The sequence below is a fragment of the Harpegnathos saltator genome, unplaced genomic scaffold (genome assembly GCF_003227715.2).
Source record: "Harpegnathos saltator strain DR-91 unplaced genomic scaffold, Hsal_v8.6 scaffold184, whole genome shotgun sequence".
Classification (NCBI taxonomy): domain Eukaryota; kingdom Metazoa; phylum Arthropoda; class Insecta; order Hymenoptera; family Formicidae; genus Harpegnathos; species Harpegnathos saltator.
Window position 1 is genome coordinate 333,215 of NW_020229966.1, and position 19,181 is coordinate 352,395.

The 19,181-nt window shown below is 38.8% G+C and overlaps 3 protein-coding genes across 6 annotated transcripts; 1 reads left to right on the top strand and 2 right to left on the bottom strand.

The window, feature by feature from the left end:
• The first annotated feature begins 270 nt into the window (after nt 1–270).
• On the top strand, nt 271–9,272 carry Crzr (corazonin receptor). 2 transcript variants are annotated; one of them, XM_025297722.1, is made up of 5 exons: nt 271–986; nt 7,364–7,547; nt 8,189–8,391; nt 8,474–8,595; nt 8,940–9,272. In XM_025297722.1, the coding sequence occupies exons 1-5, from the start codon at nt 306–308 to the stop codon at nt 9,067–9,069; spliced, it is 1,320 nt and encodes a 439-aa protein (XP_025153507.1). In that variant the 5' UTR covers nt 271–305; the 3' UTR covers nt 9,070–9,272. The 2 variants fall into 2 exon arrangements, with proteins under 2 accessions (XP_025153507.1, XP_025153508.1); XM_025297723.1 differs by lacking the exon at nt 8,940–9,272 and having other exon boundaries at nt 8,189–8,395; nt 8,474–8,521.
• On the bottom strand, nt 2,828–5,891 carry LOC109503833 (uncharacterized). Of its 2 annotated transcripts, XM_025297725.1 has the most exons (4): nt 5,698–5,891; nt 5,513–5,618; nt 5,184–5,369; nt 2,828–4,195 (listed from the first exon to the last, which is right to left on the bottom strand). In XM_025297725.1, exons 3-4 carry the CDS (start codon nt 5,325–5,327, stop codon nt 3,638–3,640), a joined length of 702 nt encoding a protein of 233 aa, XP_025153510.1. In that variant the 5' UTR covers nt 5,328–5,369; nt 5,513–5,618; nt 5,698–5,891; the 3' UTR covers nt 2,828–3,637. The 2 variants fall into 2 exon arrangements, with proteins under 2 accessions (XP_025153510.1, XP_019696980.2); XM_019841421.2 differs by having other exon boundaries at nt 5,513–5,775.
• A 917-nt stretch (nt 9,273–10,189) lies between the features above and the next one.
• Nucleotides 10,190–17,040, bottom strand: LOC105183140 (seven in absentia). 2 transcript variants are annotated; one of them, XM_011141049.3, is made up of 5 exons: nt 15,960–17,040; nt 14,963–15,323; nt 14,637–14,876; nt 14,365–14,557; nt 10,190–14,076 (listed from the first exon to the last, which is right to left on the bottom strand). In XM_011141049.3, exons 2-5 carry the CDS (start codon nt 15,192–15,194, stop codon nt 13,899–13,901), a joined length of 843 nt encoding a protein of 280 aa, XP_011139351.1. In that variant the 5' UTR covers nt 15,195–15,323; nt 15,960–17,040; the 3' UTR covers nt 10,190–13,898. The 2 variants fall into 2 exon arrangements, with proteins under 2 accessions (XP_011139351.1, XP_011139352.1); XM_011141050.3 differs by lacking the exon at nt 15,960–17,040 and adding an exon at nt 15,706–15,950 and having other exon boundaries at nt 13,888–14,076.
• Between the last annotated feature and the right edge of the window lie 2,141 nt (nt 17,041–19,181).

The window sequence follows — 19,181 nt, forward strand, 5'->3', positions numbered from 1 at the left end:
AACACAGCTGAGCTCGAACTCGCTCGGCCACGTGTGCCTAAATGAGTATAAAAACAGTCGCGATGTCGGAGAAACGGGTTTGACAGAATCCAAAAGAGGACAAGAATCGGTGAAGAATCGTCCTCAACAAGGACCCTGAGATCATCCTTCCCACTTTAGATGTCCCCCACGAAACATGCATCTCATCTCTTCTTAAGGCGACCGTGCCATTCCACGAGAGAACGGTGGCAAGCATTCAGTCACCGATATCGTATCTCCGATGAACCGGAAGCACCGCTCAGGGAGACGTGGTGCGGCCGACGCTGATGCCAATGCCGATGTCGAAGCCGATACCGGGAACGATGAGATCAACGATGAACGTCGACAGCAGCAGCTCATCGGACATCATCAACAACACCACCATAGCCATAGCACTCCCCGTTGTTTTTGAAGAACCATGCAACAACCTCACCAACTTCGTCAGTCACGCTCTCGGTCTCGACCTTAAACTGAATCCACGATCCCGCGACAACCTCAGCGAGATTGACCCGCACGAGAACATTACATGCCTGGAACACGCGCCTAAGTTAACTGACTCGGTTTACCTCAAGGTCATTATATTAGCTGTCATATCGGTGCTGAGTCTGCTCTGCAATCTGGCGACCATCTACTCGATCACGAAGAACCGCCGGAAACAGCGGGGCTCGACGATCTACACGCTGCTCCTGCATCTGACGATAGCCGATCTACTAGTCACCGTCTTCTGCTTAGCCGGCGAGGCGATCTGGAGCTACAACGTCGCCTGGTTGTGGGGTAACGCTGCGTGCAAGTTCTTCAAGTTCCTGCAAATGTTCAGTCTGTACTTGAGCACCTTCGTGTTAGTGCTGATCGGCGTCGATCGGTTCGTCGCGGTGCGTTATCCTATGAAGGGTCTCAGTATGAATCAGAAGTGTTCGCGATTTGTCCTGTTCGCTTGGATATTATCCTGCATACTCGCCCTTCCGCAGGTAAGACATTTTCTTCTAGTTAACCTGATCCTTCCTTGTCATGATTCTTGCTATTTTTCGGTGAAAAAGAAAATAGAAATGCAAGTAGCACTTGTTGCGCTTTTGCGATAGACGCTTAATTTGGACGAGTTGGACGAGCCGCGTCCAACGACTTCATCTTAGGAGTTTCGTTTCTACCGTTCTTCCATTCTAAGAAGATCATTTGAATGTGAAATTTTTATTTCTTCTTATAGATCTTTCAATTTTTACCATGTAGAGTCGTAAGAAGAATTTATTGTAATAAGATAATTTAATTTCACATGTTGAGTCCTTCTAAAAATTTGAAGAGAAAATTTTGGAGATAAAGAGGTAGATTTCTTTTCTGTGTGCCACGAAATCGGAAAGATGTGTTTTACGTTATTGCCACGTTAACGACTCATTAATTCCTCTACGAATGTAACGACGTTTATGATTGATTTATGATTGATATGACGACAACGATAACGTTTCAGAAGCACGAGCGCTTTGCATAAAATACATGATCGGGGGAACCTTCACCCTTGATTCACGAAATTATACTGAATATGCAATGCATATTCAAAACACATCGCATTGTCTTACACTGCATATGTAAACTAAGGAAATGTTTTATACTCTTTAATTTGACGTTATATCATCAATGCGATATCGTGGAATGCATTTCGTAAGATGACGTACTTTTAAGAACGCAATAAATCGATCGTTGTAAATGCACTAATTTTCTCACATATTAATTTTTTACTCTTTCAATCTATGATAAAAATATTATACCATCGTCGTCGTCTGAGACTGAATCATTTATTTGAATATTAAATATGAATCAATAAACATCTCCAAGATAGGCGTTCTACACGGTTCTTGAGAAAAAATGTCCCTCGGTAAACCAGTTTCGCGTACGACGGTAGATGACAGTATTATTTTCTGAAGGTTTACATAAGAAAAAGATTTTATCGAGGTCGCTGTGTGTATGTGTCATATTTATTTTATACAATTTTAACTAATAAAATATATGAAATTTTATGATTTAGCATCGATTCAACCGGATACTATTTAATTTCTCTGCTTGTTAAGAGTATTAAAAACTCCAGAACCGAATAATTCGCAAATATCAAAGATTCAACAACAAACTTCATGCAGTAAATAAGTTTTTGCTTTGCATTGTGACTTAAAAACCAAACGTTACATACTTATTGCTTATTATTTTTTAGGAAAAATAATTGGGATTTTGTTATATATGTATGTACTTGTGTGTGTGTGTGTGTGTTGTCCGTTGGATTATTTTTGAAATTTTGTATAATTTACATATTAGTAGAAAATATACGTGCTCTCTTCGCATCAAATAAAACGTGTTGAGACATTCCTCGCGCTGACGCATTTTGAAGATATTCAAGAAAGTTAAAATTCATCGACCAATGGTATTTATTAAAAGCATCTGACGTAAAATTTATACGTATCATTTATTGTACGATAGATGGCATATAATTTTTACTTGTCAGAACTACACGGCGGTAAAACACGGCTAATTATTATAATCGTGTTTCAACCTCCGATAACACGTGTATCACAGTACGGAGTCTTCATTTTTTTCTACTCTCAATAATCGCTATTTCACAACATATATTTATCAATGCCTCGTGATTATTACGGTCGATTACTTTAATAGCACTTTAAATGCAGCTTTTTGTAAATCAGAAACTGAGACTTGATTGTACTACGGGACACTTCTCGATTATACAGTCGCAATCGAGAGAGCGACATACATAAGACGCTCATTGCGTAACGTAGAAATATTTATTACACAAATTCTAGGAAAAATAATTTAATTAAAACGAAACGGGGAAAAGAAGTATAGTCAAAATAGCATAGAAATTTAGTAAAGTGGAGTAAGCAACAATAAATAAATACCAAAAAAATACGATGGAGTAATCTCGCGTCTTCGTTGAAGCCGAAGAAATTCGAATTCAAACTTGAACCTGAACCACCGACAACTTGCCTAATTTGCATTGAACTTCCGAGAAAATACTTATCCTCCACAAAACAAATATAAAAATAATACGATTTACAATGTATACATACTTCGTCGCGACGGAAGAAAATAAAGTAATACAGTAGAGGAACAAAACATACTCTATCTCGTATGCATCACGTTGCATCATTAATATGCAAACTACGGTCTTCGACCGTTCTTTTTTATTCATTCAAGATGCCCTGCATATTCGAGGAATACATTTCGCATTCATCGCGATTATTGATGTCTGAGAGACATAAATTTTCGAATTTGGTGACGTGACTGTATCTCGATGCGCGTTTCTACCGACAATTTTAATTTAAAGCAATGACGACTTTATTATCAAACTCATCTACCTTATAGTACAATTTTACGTAATAAGGATAAAGAGAGATCAAAAGGAAAAGCTCGTTCGTTCAATCAATATAGATAACATTCGTCTTACACATGAGACAGCATTTTTCCTTCGACGAGATTCGGACAATGGACGGAATTAATCTTCCACTTTAAGCCCTTCGAATGAATGTACAAAGATCGCCATTCTCCAGCTTGCTGTTCTTCTCGCAGCATTGCGCAGTCGCATCGTAAAGTTCAGGGATCTCAGAGAGCGCACTTCAATTGCACTTCAATTACGTTCAATTACGTTCTCGCTATCAATGCGACAACGCTCATCACGATCATCTGGCTCGGTGTGATTATTCACGGTCGTTTCTTCCGGACTCGAGCAGTTTGACACGCTCGAGTGACTGCGTTCCATATCAACGACCGTGGTAGTCTCCATGTCTGAGCTGATCAACTTGTCGTCTTTGGGACCACGTGTGCCTTCAGGCTTCGTCGCTTGTTTGCTACCACATCCTGCATGACCGCACCCGCACCTGCTTCTCCTCGATGTCCTTCTCCTTTGGCGCCTCTTGCATGTCCTCGGACCGCATCCTCGCGACCTCCTCCGTCTTCTTCGCCTGCCGCACCTGCAGCCGGCCCTTCGAGACCTGGCCCTTGCCTCATTTTGCGCCTTGTAACCTCGCGATCGATTGATCTTACGCTGGCAATAAAGATCTAACATATCGATCTCCTGAATGGCCAGCTCCTGGCGCGCGATATCGCTGTCGGTCGGCAGACTGTAGTGACCGCCAGTTTTCTTCAGGATGCCATAAGCAACTCCGCGCTTCAGGACACTCTGCACCTGTTGGTAAAGCGTAGAGCGTAGAGAGAAGTGTCCTCACGTGGTATGAATTATCTACGTGAACTCCGCGCGGTATACAGAAGGGACTAATAACTATTAGCACTTTGAGTTTCCCCGAGGCTATGGGAGTTGAAGGAAACTCCGTCTACGGCGCAACTGTAGTTACAAGAAAATGTTTACCATCGTTTGGTGGCTCCTTCCTTGTTGCGTAACTTTTGTTCTCCGAAAATTTTTCATCAACATCCATAATTCTCCAAAGGTATTCGAAGTGCGCTAATAGCTATTAGCCTCTATATAATAGAGTTTACAGTGATAGAGTCGGCTCTCTATGTTATAACACGGAATATATTCATGAGATAAGCAGTTTAAATTTGTGTATTTGTGTCACGGTCGTCTAGTCGCAACAGACAAAACAGGATTCGCGACATGCGCGATAAACTGTCTGCTTCCCAAAATAGAAGATCTAAATTGGAACATGGCAAAATAGATAGGAAACACATTTTCGCCGAGAACTTGCACGCGCTTAATTCGAACTGTGCAATACGCGAACGAAAAATGGCAGAGGCGAAAGAAATCTCGGAGCATTTTTAAAGTCAACATCACTCATCTATTGGCGAATGATCGCACATGCGAAGCAGAGAGAACTTATTTACTTTAATAAATACCACAAGAAAGAAATTATATCTAACGTTTGCTTATAACATTTCATTCGAAGATAATTACCTTAAATATCCTTACTGCATATCTTTTTGTATTTTGTTCGCATATCTCGATAATTCCATCTCGCGATGTTTGCGTTTAATATTTAACTTTCCGCGCGAATTGTGACGTGTAGTAGGAATGAAAATAAATCAAATAGAAATCGAAAAAATATAAAAGAAACGTAGAAACGGATAAGAGACAGGCCAATTAAGGTATTCCTTATTTTTCGGCCGAAAGAATATTTTATTTCATCATTCGCGAATCATGTTCAAAGGTTAATATAAACCTGGCATCGCGCTTTAGTAGCCGGGATGTCGTGAACAGACGAGATGTAGTGAAGAATCTCCTGTGACGTGGACCCTTGGCTCTCGCGAAGATTCTTGATCGCGGAGATCACTAAGCCGAGACTCTTCGTCGTCAGGTGCACCATAACGACTTTGATGAAATGCGGCTTGACAAGTCGCCCTAGACGCTAAATCATGCCAAATTGAGCGCACAATTAATAGAGTAGTAATTAATAGAGTAGTCAAGTTCTGAATATATGAAGAAGAAAAAAGCTTAAAAATTAGATTTCTTCCTGAAACATATTATATAAGTCTTCTCTCTCGAACTCACCGAGCGGATGAGAACTGTGCACGGAGCACTGTGGGTCTGCGAACTAGAATCCGGCAAACTGTTATTTCTCAAGGAAATTAATTTCGTGTTGTTCGGCACAAACACTCTGCAAGAATGAAACATTACAAGCGCCCACACGGTGGAAACAATTTCATCCGTTACAGAGAAACGCGTGTGATTCGCACCTTGACGATTAAATGGCCCGTTTCATAATTTTTCCTGCACCACGCTGCAGACGTTGTCGACATAAATAAATCGCACCAAGGACAGTTTTGCCGTGCGATTTTTCTTTATCGATATCTTCAAATAGAACTTGAAAAGCAGACAGGATGTGATGTACGGGACGTGCACATGATAGATGCTCTACACCACATATTAAAATTAGAACATATATAAATATACATATATATATCAGAATATTTATGAATCAGAATATAAATGTATAGAAACTGGCTGACGAATAGCCGCGCGATCCGGTCGAGTTTACTGTCTCCTTTAGCGAAGAGACATTGCACAGATAAACATGTGACTCGATTCAACGAAGTGTCAGGTGCACCGGCGAGAGCGGATGCGGACTTTGAAATCGACTGCTCGCGAGCGACTCCCGTCGAGGTGCGAGGTCATCCGTTAGAATCGAGCAGGATAGAGATCGCTAGACATCACACTCGGTCAGAGAATAATGCTGTCGTCGGCGACGACGGGGAAGAGGTCCGCCGTAGCCTGGCGGAGATTGATGGTGAACGGGATGGGGGACGTTGTTGCTTGACAGGCTCGAGACACGGTAGGACCACCGGCCGTTTAATCAATGCGCCTCTACTTGTCCCGTCGAGCTTCTTTTCACGGTGTCCCGTGATCTTGACGAAGTAACACGACGAATTTAGACCTCGGCCGCTCCGCCGGGCGCAATCGCATCTTCAGTCGAAAGGCTACGGATGGTACAATGAAACGTCGGCGTTTACAAATGAGCGTCGACCGGTGTGAACGAACTGATATTAGCTCTTCGATATCCTTCAAGCGCACTTTCCTGCTACGGGATTTATCTCGAAGAATAAATCGTATTATACCACGAGATCTTTTCTCCTTTCTTCGCGCGTCATGGTCTATTTTTGAGTCGGGAGGAAAGATCCGGATTATAACGACGACGAGGCGAAAAACAAATCCGAAAGAACGCATATTTCGCCTGCGGCTATCAGATGTGTGCAAAAGATAATTGTGAAAAAAATATTATACAATATATCAAATATTTCATTCCCCTCCGTCTGCAAGACGCTGTGTGTCTGCGAGATGACCGTTGGAGACCGAGCGTTTACTTAGAGTTACTCTGGATCTCGAGATGCTCGACATTCCACAAATTCAACCTGCCACTGTTACTTGTCTTCGAAATAGGACTACTTTAATAGAACATTATTCTGTAAATGGACACCCGGATATCCATAATTATCTCGGAGACCTTTATAGCTAAGAGGTTCTAATTTCAAAACCCAATCGACAATCGACTGACAAGTTGCTCATACATACGGAAACGTAAAATGGAACTTAAGTCACAGACAGCAATGACGTCACAGCAGTGCAAATCGGATTGAACCACGAGTATCCTAGCGTGTGAAAAATGATCCAATAATATTCGCCGTTTCATTTGGCCTTTCTTATAAATTGTATCTCTTGCGAGTTTCACAGCTCCTTCGGACCTTCTTTCGGGAGATTGACCGCAATGCCTATATAATCATCGTATCGCATACAATATAATATTTTATCATATAGTATTTTATCATTTTCTTTTTATCACGCATACATATTTACTTATATTAATATTTACATTTACATTCTCACACGTCACACCTTCCGTTACAGATTGCGATATTTCACGTTGCCCAAGGTCCATTCGTAGAAGTGTTTACACAGTGCGTGACTCACGGCTTTTACACGGAAGCTTGGCAGGAGCAGCTGTATGCTAGTTTCAGCCTATTCTTTATGTTCCTCCTGCCATTAGCAATTTTAATTACCACATATGTATCAACGGTGATCACTCTCTCCCGTAAGTATATAAATATTGTCTCTTACATTTCTCCGCGAAGATATTTTCCATCACTCGCGATATGATATTTTGTGTATATCTTAATAAAATGTCATAATATCCTCCACGGGGGTATCTTGGGTCCTCCGACTTCGATTTTAAAAGCTCCTGATTCTTCGCGTCATAGCTATACCGGACTATGACGTCAAGGATGAGAAATCGATACGAGTGCTTTTTTATGCGCTGCTTGTCGAAATAAATTAGGTTTTTTCGCTAATACCATCACTCGCATTTCAATAATATAGATTGACAAGATATGCAGAACATTCTCTTTCCAGTTCGTGCACGTCACGATCTAATAAGATTACAATGAGCAAAACACAATGATGAACACCTCGACCCGACGAAATGACTCTGACGTAAATTCAAGCACGATTTTAACTCGTCCTCATACAAGTATATATTTTATTTAGAGTCTTCCACTCTTTGTTACGTATTTATAAATAAAATATGACCATAATGAACAAAGTGCTACACCAAGAAATAGAGAGAGAGAGAGAGAGAGAGAGAGAGAGAGAGAGAGGGAGTGGGCGGGAAAAGGGTTCCATTAGAATCCACTATTCTAAGATGCTAAACTGAGCTATACATCTAACACCTTTCAGGAAGTCAAAGGATGTTCAAAGGGGAGTTGACGAATAACGGCATGTATACCAGAAGCAGCGACCTGAATAGGAGAAGACTGATGCACCGAGCGAAGACGAAGTCGTTGCGTATCAGCGTCGTCATCGTCGCAGCGTTTCTAATCTGGTGGACGCCGTACTACACGATGATGATTATCTTCCTGTTTCTCAATCCCGACGAGCACGTTGGTATACTTTGTCGAATCGTGATACGCGGGCAAGAGAAGATGAGTTCGATTGATTAACGACCGCGCGATGTTTTTTTAGCTCAGCGATGAGTTGCAAAGCGGAATATTTTTCTTCGGCATGAGCAACAGCTTGGTGAATCCCCTGATATATGGTGCGTTTCACCTTTGGCCGCAGAAACAACAGAAGGACTCTTATCATAGGTGAATAAAATTTACGAGACTGTTCGACGTGTCGTATCTCGCGAATTCTCTTTCGCGTTTCGCTTCGACGTACTCGCGCGCGAGTTACGACGACCGTGTTGCATGTTATCATGATAACGACGTTAGAGAGAATCGAACACGCGGAATTCACTCGTGCAAATTCGGATATCGGTATTGTCCGAAAAAAAAAAACTTTTATTTATTAATTAACGACTAATCGCAAAGGGAATCTCGGGAACCTCTATGAATATCAATTCAAATTCACTTTCAATAATTATATTGAGATTTTGATTTTAAATTATTCAGTTGTCTGTCTGAATTAATGTCGATATTATAAATCATAGATCGAAACAGGCGACGAAGCAGCATGACAAGCAACAAAATAGCATAAAGAAATTACGCAATACGCAAACGCCACTCCTTTTGTATCAAGACAGCGACAGGAAAGTGAACACGCAACAATACCAAATATAACATTTTCTCGGACTGGATTACATCGTATAAGAAAAAAATGTGCTATGCCGCGAGGAACGATGCCATGTATACTGTATGAGGTGAAAAACATAAAGAAGTATCATTCCATCGCGTCTTTCATATCGAATATCATGAATAACCAAAATTCTGCGAATAAAAACCGCTCATTTTCTGCGATCTTAAATTTCAAAAAAGTAAATGTATACTCCAAATAAGAAAGAAATATTAAAGCGAAAAATAATTTTAATTTAGTAAAAGAGAAAAATTATATAATTTGAGAAATATTTCTCAATATTGTTATTTGAAGTTGTTTTTCGTACAAAAATAATGATAGATACAGCATAAAAGTTGTGCTTTCAATTAAGAGCAGAAAATATAATATGTAAAAAGTACTTATAAAAAGAATACTTATAGATATTTAAGTAAAATATATTTTGTAATTTAAAAAAAATAGATATTAAGACCGTAATATAAGTATAATATGAAATTGCCAAATAATTAATTCATTATTGCTGATTTGAAGTGAAAAGGATATTTTAACGAAAATATTCTTCCTATAAGATATATAGAGAGAGAGAAAGAATTAAAAATGTAAGAACACATACTTTTATAAAAAGTCAAATCATATTTTTTACTTTTGTAATTATTATATTGGTGTTTTGTCGCTTCCATATCGACATAATATAGACTGTCTATGGAGTATAGGAAAATCATTTTTTTGTTAAAAAAGCGTGATCATACATCGATCTTCAATATTCATTTCTTAATTAGTAATACAATCACTCTTTATGTATTTAACACGTTTATCAGTCTTAAGCCCTTAAATTTTCTCTGAAACTATCTCATCCTTCGATATTCTTTACATACAATCAAAATGTGTTCGAAATCAATAATTGCAAAAAAAGTTTGCAATAGCATAAATATCAAACAATAGTATCTAAAAATCTAATTAAATTTACCATTACATGTACATTTAATATGCTCATATCACACAATCATTTTGCAATTATACATTAATATTTCGTAGATATGTATCTGCAGGGATACATTTATCTATTTTTTTCTGTTTTCGCGTGGAAAAGAAGCATTATCGATGTGATGAAAAATTGTGATAAAAAAGTATTTATAAAAAAAATTTATTCATGCTTTTACATGGCTCGAACATTTTTAGATTCTATAAATACGCATATATCTATATATATCTAAAGAGTATATACATTATATTAAATAAAGCTATCTCTCGATAATATACTATTCTGCGAATACATGAGCACCTCCGATTTTTCTGATATCGCGTTAGAATACAAAGGTGTGTCGCGATTCGTCATTTATAGTTACAATCTGTCTACACGATCTCGCGCTGTATCGTATAAACTATCAAATAAGGAGAATTCGCTATATTCTGCGTTTACACGAATCTCGCGATCTTATAAGGATATGTCACTGGTTTACCGTCGCACATGCTCGGGACGATTACAATGATTTCTTGTATCGCGATTGCAACACGAACCTTGCAAATTTATTAAATATAATTACATTTATATATAATTATAAATATAATCATATTTTGATTTATGTTAATATTCATAAGGACATAATCATAATTATATTATTATTATTATATTATTATAATTATAATTATTATTCATTAATATCGATAGATAGCTCGAAGGGCCTAAAAACTGTAGAGCATACACTGTATGTATGAACGTCATCTCGAAAGAAGCGACGACGAAGTTACATTACAGTGCCGTTCGATAATTAATCCCCGAAGCTTAAACGCAAAACATGATTTTGCATTTAACTCATCTGTTCATATCGCATCGTCCTCTACTCGAATAGAAATAAAATAATGCGTATAGTTTGTTCCTTCCGAGCCAATTATAACTATTGGCCTGCACGCGGCACCAGTGAAACGACATATCCATTCGTGATGAACCGAATGAAAGATATATATGTCTTTCTTAAACGACCACGTTTAGTAAATCCGAAACGAAGCCATCCTCGCGTACGCTAAAGAATAAATTACTACTTAGTTAAAGAGTAAAGAATTTATCGCTATCGTTAATCTTATCGTTATGTACATAATAATCTAACGACATAATGTGGATTTCCCTCGAAACTCGGAAATCAGCTCGCTGCTCCCGGTGGTGCGTTTATTATAGAGGGAAAAATCACAGCTAACAGATAGATATCTGTGATTCCTTCCTTTCGCTTTGATCTCATAAATATCTTGTTGTTTGTGCTATTTCTTGTTACGAGGGTCGTTAGTACGATGAAACGAATCGATGTTCTTCAAATGATCGGACATGATCGATCAACGTCCGGTGTACATTGTCAGTTCTCATCACACTGAGCGCGGTAACGTTTTATGCTAAAAATGGGAAGATAATTTTTTCTACAATCTTGGTAGGATAACAATCAACATCAAAATTAGAGACTCGAACTTGTTTCTCTGTCTCTGTCTCTCTCTCCTTTTTTTCGGTAACCGCCAAAAACGTTCGGACGCTTATTTCATTTAAGTTTACTAAAATTATCCAGCTAATAGATGTGTGTAAATATAATCGTATAAGCGCTAATACACATGATCATATACACAGTATACGTATGCGTTACGGTGAAAGTGACCAACTCGATGATTCTAGAAGAGCACTGAACCACTTTACTGGCTAGAGTCAACAGTATTCTATAAATCGCATTTTATAAAAAATTACCATTGTCTCTTATAAAGACGTCAATCAATCGCTCTCGCCGTAACACGTTGGAATGGCGTCCACTGTTTCCCTGCGCTGTTCCTCCAGCGCTGTGAATACGTATCAGCATATCGATTTACATTATTCATAATATAATTATATCACATAAGTTGTCATTTTATTTACAGCAACAGCGTTTTTTCCGCCTATACACTCGTGAACTCGTTCTCTTTCGCAATTATTGACGAGATAAGCACAGTATGCGCCCGGTTTATACAAACGAGAGACATTCTCATTTTACCGTAAGGCTTTGCCATAGGGCATTAAACCGACTAATAAACTCGTATCTCGGTAGCGTAGAATGTAGCGATATTAATCCAATATCGTAGAACAGCGTGCTTTGATAAAGTCGTTTCAACAATCGTACGAATCGCTTAGTGAAAGTAAAGCTCGTGTAGTCTTTCATTCTATGAAAAATATATAATCAATCGTTATAGAGACTTAGCCTACTCATCATATAGTTACATTTCAGTCTAAATTGTTCTTTTTCGAAGAGAGTAATCTTCCTCGTAATTCCTCTCTCTCTCTCTCTCTCTCCCCCCCTTCTTCCCTAAATCTCCTTACCTGCTGATCTCTGCTACGCAATTCGGTTCAATGCTCTGTACGAATACTATTTGTTTACAAAGTTTACTAATATTACGTAAAACTGTACAAGGCAAAAAATCTGACGTATCCTAGCGTATCGCGAGGGAATACAAATGATACAGATCAAGAAAAGATCCTCCTCGTTAGTAATCTTTTACGGTAATTTCGGATACAAACGCTATTTTATAATATAGTATATCAACGCAAAACATGATTTGTGCAGAAAAGAAAACGTTCATTAGCGGCACTAATAGGATGGATGTTGAATATAACACAAAATAACGTTTTCCTCTTTTCGCTATCTATATCGATATAATATAATCTTCTCTTGAAAATTAAGCTTACACCGATGTCAATGTTAGTAAATATTGCGACACACTCTATAAAACTCGTGTTTAATATAACATTTCCGGGAATATTTCTGTAATTTCAACGTAAACGTTTCGATCGCTCGACTTTCTTTTATATCATGCTTACAGGAACCATGCTGCAATTGTGAACATTACTATCCTTACTGTGTTGATATAATTGTTGTAAAAATATTAATATCTCGTTTCGACAATCGGACTAGATCCTGAGAAACTGATCTGCTTTTCATTGCTACTCGTGCATAAGAAAATCACGAAAAGCATACATCTACATCCTGTTGTCGAATAATCAAACGATATATACTGCGCTTATTTATGAACAAGAGCCAGACCTATCACATTATATACAAGACTCGTATACATACAGGACCCTTAATGAAATAGAAAATTAACAACGAATGAAATGTTATTTTACAAGTGTTATTTTACAAGAGAGAATGAAAAGGTAATTTTTTTAATAAACAAAAACAGCGATACAAAAGTATGCATTAATGTCAAATTAAATGCGATAATTGTATATTTGCGAGATTCAAAATAAACTTGTGAAATAGTACAATCGGCGATGTAAGCTCTCGCAATTAAGATTCGCATTAGTAAGAAATACTGAAAAATATTGTAACACAGACAAGAGGCGCCGTACAATTTACTCATAATATATAGTTTTTCTCTGAAGAATTGCTGAGAAGTTAATATGAAATGAGTGGGAGTAAGGTGATAATAGCGCGCGGCAAATATCAGGTACACTTTCCCTCGGAATTAGATGTCGTACTCAATGTAAAAGCTTTAAAGTTGTATCATGGATGTACTGAAAACATGTTTTTGTTGTGTCCATCTGTGAGTGCTGATATCACACGCAAGTATACTTTAAAGCTTCTCAACGGCAGTCCTGTACCGAGCATTTCGAATGATTCGTGTCATCAACACGTTTCGAACACTTCCTTATATCTCTCTCTGTACTGCTAATATTTATCTGTGGTAACATAAGAAAAAACCATTAACTATGCATGGCGGGCAATCCCCGGGTACATTTGGCGTACTCGTCATCCAAAAGACTGCTCGATATGTCTGCATAGTTTGTTTTCCTTTTCTCTCTTCCATTTTATACTGCTTTTTCTGGCTTTCCTCATGCCATAGAAATCGTAACGTTAATTCCTAAATTTCCATTGTCAGCAAACAATTGCGCAATAGAGGTGTCAAATACAAGACAGTCAGAATTTAAAATCGCAGACGACACACCCTCGTGAATAGAACGCGGCATCGCTTCCCATGTCAAGCGTCTTCTGTGCCCATTTAGTTCTAGTCTGTTAAATAAAATGGAAATCGATTAAAATATAAATTATAGTATATTGATCGAAAAGTCAACAAAGTACTCTTTGATGGTTGGTGTATGTGAAGGAACATTTTTAATGAGAAATCTCCATGGGGAATAATTCGGTAAATGTCAGGTTTAATGACACTACCTGATATCATCCCGCGAATTTCATTCCATGAAGACATTATGCTTGTTAAATATATAGATTTGAAAAATACTCTCGGCGACTTTCCTATAAATACACCATAAGCAACAATTATACCAAGTAGATAATTACCTGTAAGCAAAGTTCTCCGCTTGCTTTCTCGAGCCGATTAATTGTACAATCGCGAAAAACTGCTGATGTCCGTCATATTTCTCTTGCTTCTCAAGTACTAGCATGAAGTTATGGTTAAAACAAGACTGCATCATCACCCAATCGACAGCTCCAGGGAGATTAATATCAGTTGCCAAGAAAACAATGTCTTCTCCTAAAAGAACAGGTAAGGAGTTATATATAAAAAATAACATAATACAGAAGTGTCATTAACTGAGCAAAATTCACAATACCTTGTAGAGTCGTGATGCTTTTATGACTCATAACAAGATGAGGCATTACTTGTTCCAAAGATCCCTGCCACTTGCAAGATGCACCCGGACAAGGACAACTGTATGGACGGTACTCGCACGCATCCTCGTGGTCAGCTTTCTCAGTATGCACTAGAGAAACTGTACAGCCACTGGTAGAATACTTGCAGGGAAACATTACATTGCTAGCTACTTTTTCCATCGCCAAGTTACGTATATTGCCTGTTTTCAAATCAGAATTATCAAATACAGAATTCTTGACTATAGTTGAATTAATCATACATATGTTTCAACTGCAATTTACATACCCAGAGGACCTCTGCAAGTAGGGCAACAAGAGAGCTTTGGTCGACAATTTGTGCACACAAGATGACCACTCTGACATTGTAAGATGGGTGGAAGCACATAATCGAAGCAAACTGGACATTCAAATAAGCTTGCCAGATCGGTGGAGCTGCTCAATGCAGACACAGCCGATGCAGATGTGCTCGCACCTCCACCTCGTCCACGTTTGCCTGTGTTTATGTTCAGCTGAGACATCTTTTCTTCTAGGTTATGTATCAAATACTGATACTTTGACTGTTCAGCAACAAAGTCTTTTTTCGTCTTGCCGCACCGTCTAATGAGAGTTGCAACGCATTCCTCTTGCAATCGTCCGTTTCATCATTTCTGCAAAATTGTTAACGTTAGCATCAGTGAACTCATGAATAAACACTCTGAGCGAAATCTCGCTTGATCCTCGAATACTCGAGTGCGATGCTCGAAGATTAAAATTCGCACGAGTCGAACGAGCGAAGTGACAGGAACGCGCCGAGTATTAACTGTCACTCTGCTGACCAAGGCGAAATTTTAATTGGCACAATGAATGTTCGCACACGTGTAACACCGTGGAACTGCCCCGAAGAGCGAAGTTCAGCGCGATCAAAATCTCCGACGACCACGACGACAACGCAAGCACGTAGCATTCATTGGATTCGTAACAGCTACTGCTGATGACGACGACGACGCATCACGTATCTCGACTATTATGCAACGGAGCTTGTCTATTTACCCAGCGCGCATACTAAAAATCCACCGACGTGCACGCTACGTCGTCGATGTTACATACGTGCGAGATCCCGTGCCGCGATCATAATCAGCGGCTCGTGCTATTCACACGCGCGCGCGCGCGCCGCATCGTTGATGTGGTGGTGGCGGTGGTGCTGCAGAAATACCGCGCCTCGGTATCTTATCAGCCCACGTTGGCGTGGACTGACGAAACATTTTTGCGGAAAGAAATTCACTGAGAAACTTTAGAAATCTTACCGTTCTATAAAGAGTCACCTTAAATTTTTACCCAAGCCACGATTGTGTTTCCGCTTTGTGAAGAGCATAAATTCACACTCCTAAAAACTCAAAATAAGACGGCAAACGGACAAGACCGATGCCAGGATCACGCACACGCGCTTCGATAAGAATGATTTTCCGAACGTGATACGTGATTAATTTTTTCTGCGAGCGCCTTGATATGCCCTAGATGATCAGGTATAGTCTGTGATATTTAGGATAACACCAAGTACCACGTTTTCGCGATAAAGACATTGTCTCATCGAACTCTCGTTTACCGAGTTTACCGAGACGCACTGCGGGATTAGACAAAGGTTACGTATCAGTCGCGGGATCGCCGTATTCGTCAAGACTAGATGAGACGCGGGCGCACAGCGGTCGTTTTCGCTTCTCGTACAATCATGAGGCTCGAGGAACACGGCCGAGAACGATCGACGGCAGAAGGCACTTCTTGTAGACGGCGACAACGACGATGGTAACGAGGAACGTGTAGACGCAGCTGACTCGGCGGCGACCAAGATCCGTGAGCGTTGTTGCGCGACGCATCGATGTTGGTCAGTTTGCTAGGACGACCAACACCAGCAGCAGCACGAGAGCGTTCCTGTGCCAAACTAATGTTAGGCTAGGTGTGTTGGGCTACATCACGAATCTCCACGGCCGTCGGACCAGCATGACTGGCCGCACGACACCCGTGCCGATCTCGGGTGAGGCATAGCACCACACGCGCGTTCGCCCGCTCTCTCGCTCGTTTGCTCTCTCACCCACTCTCTTTCTCTCTTTCTCTCTTTCTCTCTCTCTCTCTTTTTCCGCGTCTACTATTATTCCCTCCCCTCGTTCGTTCGCTCGGTCGCTCGGTCGCTTCTTCCGTTCGTTGCACTTGCTCCCCTTCACCGAATACACGTCGACTGCGAGAGTGCGCGAAGGCGTCGTCTCGCTCGGTTTATCTCTATGGGAAACAGCAGAAAGCCGAGTCGTGCGACACGACTGTGATCGCTGGCAGCTGCGACGATAGACACACACACTATACTGCGAGTCACCCACCCGTGCAACTGCCGGAGCACTCGAAATACATGCCGCGCTAAGCATAGTAAGCGGTGTCACCAGATGGCGAGACAGGTTCCTTCCGAAGCTTTGTGCGCATGTCTTCGTAACGTGACAGCTCGTGGTAACACGAGTTACACGTGACAGCCGAACGTTGCGCGCGATTTATGCAAATTTTAAAAATCTCTTGTCTCACCGAATTGTGATAAAAACATCAAATTCATCAATTGGGCATTTTTAACTAAATATATATTAAATATGTCCAAGTGACAGACATTCAAGTAATATTAAATGCAATAAAAATTTTCTTCTTATTACACTTATTCTTTACACTTCGTATTGTACATCGTATTGTACTTATGTATCGTATTTTTCTGTATCACACTTGCCTTTACGTTTGAAATATATATATAATATATATATATATATATATATATATATATATACATACATACATACATATATGTATTAAATACAAAGATTTACCATCTTTTGTTATACATATCTGCTACTTGCTTTTCGCGAACTTCTGCGCGACTTCTTTATTGCAATACACATGCAATTAATAATGTCTACTCACTATGCATCCATTAAATAATTTTGTCCATGACAATTCAACTGGATGATTCGAAACTTGACAAGACTAAGAACAGTATTTTCAAATGTATCAGGGCCTCAAACTGTTGATGAAAAGAAATACATATATGAAAAAAATAATACATTTTTACATACAATTGCTAGAATAAGTAAAATAAAATACAGTCTTTTAGAACAGAGAGAAGCCAATATTGACACACCTTCCATCACGTGATATTTCATATTACGTTGGTACAAAAAATTTGTATTTATTGATTGAAATTGAAAACTACATATAATTTCGAAAAGTAATCTTTTCTCAATCAATAGTTCTGCCTTTAAAACGTTTGCCTCACGATCTAATTTGAATCATAATTTAATGAAAAACAAAAATAAATAACAAACCTCTTGCACCAATCAAATGTATGTAAAATTATGTTACAAATATAATATTACAGAGATATTTGAAATAATGATTATTTATTTTTTGCTATAATTAAAATATACACTGTGTCATGGGTGAAACAGGCGAATAGTAATTAATAGTAACAAAATATCTGTATCATCTCCTTTAATTTTTTTTACGCTCTGTTCTCTCTTTTTCTCTCTTGCTTCAATATATATTTTCACACGCAGCAAATATGGTATACACAGTATACAGATTTAATTTCAAAGACATTAGCTTGGCTTAAAAAATGTATTCTCAAAAAGAGATACTTCACATTATACTCTCAAGATAATTCACGTTGTTAACAGACACTTGAGAAACATTCAATGTTTTAAGCCAAACCGTCGATGCCTTTACGACGTCTGAGAAAAACTTCTTTTCTTTTGAATGTTTAAAGCTCCTTCAGCCTTGTGTATATAATTTCGATGTATCTAAATGTAGTCCCATTGTGTCATATCTACACATTTCCTACTATTACATTATCCATTTTTCTATTTTCTTACAATTTCGCAAGTCGAAACCACAAGTTTTATTAATTGTCAAATTCTCTAGAGCCTGTATCATCATTTGATAACAGTCTTTTCGCGATATAAACAGCAGTCTTGGTACGATGAACAGGAACTGCTACCAGACAGAAATGCGAAAGAAAATGTTAATGTAGCTTAGATTATCCATCATCTCTGGTCGCCGCCTTAAACATTCTGATAAACGCCGATAACTCGAGAAAATCTTTGTCAATTTTCACTCATCATTCTCAATATATAATACGTTTATCTATTTCATCTATTTGTGTCGTATTCGTATCTTCATTCTTTTATTTTCCTTTTACTTTTTTGCCATTTTATACAAACCGAGCACACAGACGACACGCGAGTGATCGAACTCCGTCTCAAGATGGATCTTATTGAAGACGAATTAATTGCCGGACAATTAACTATGGCAATAGATTTTTACTATGACACATTCAAGACAATGATAGTACGGTATGATGCTGCGTAAATATTATATAAGTAATTATGATTACACTTCAACGTTCTTCTTTCTTTTCTTTGTCATGACTACAGATACGCTGTTTCATCAAATGGCAGCTAAGAGTCTTTGATGGTTGTTTCATCGATCGTAAATGATGCAATCGC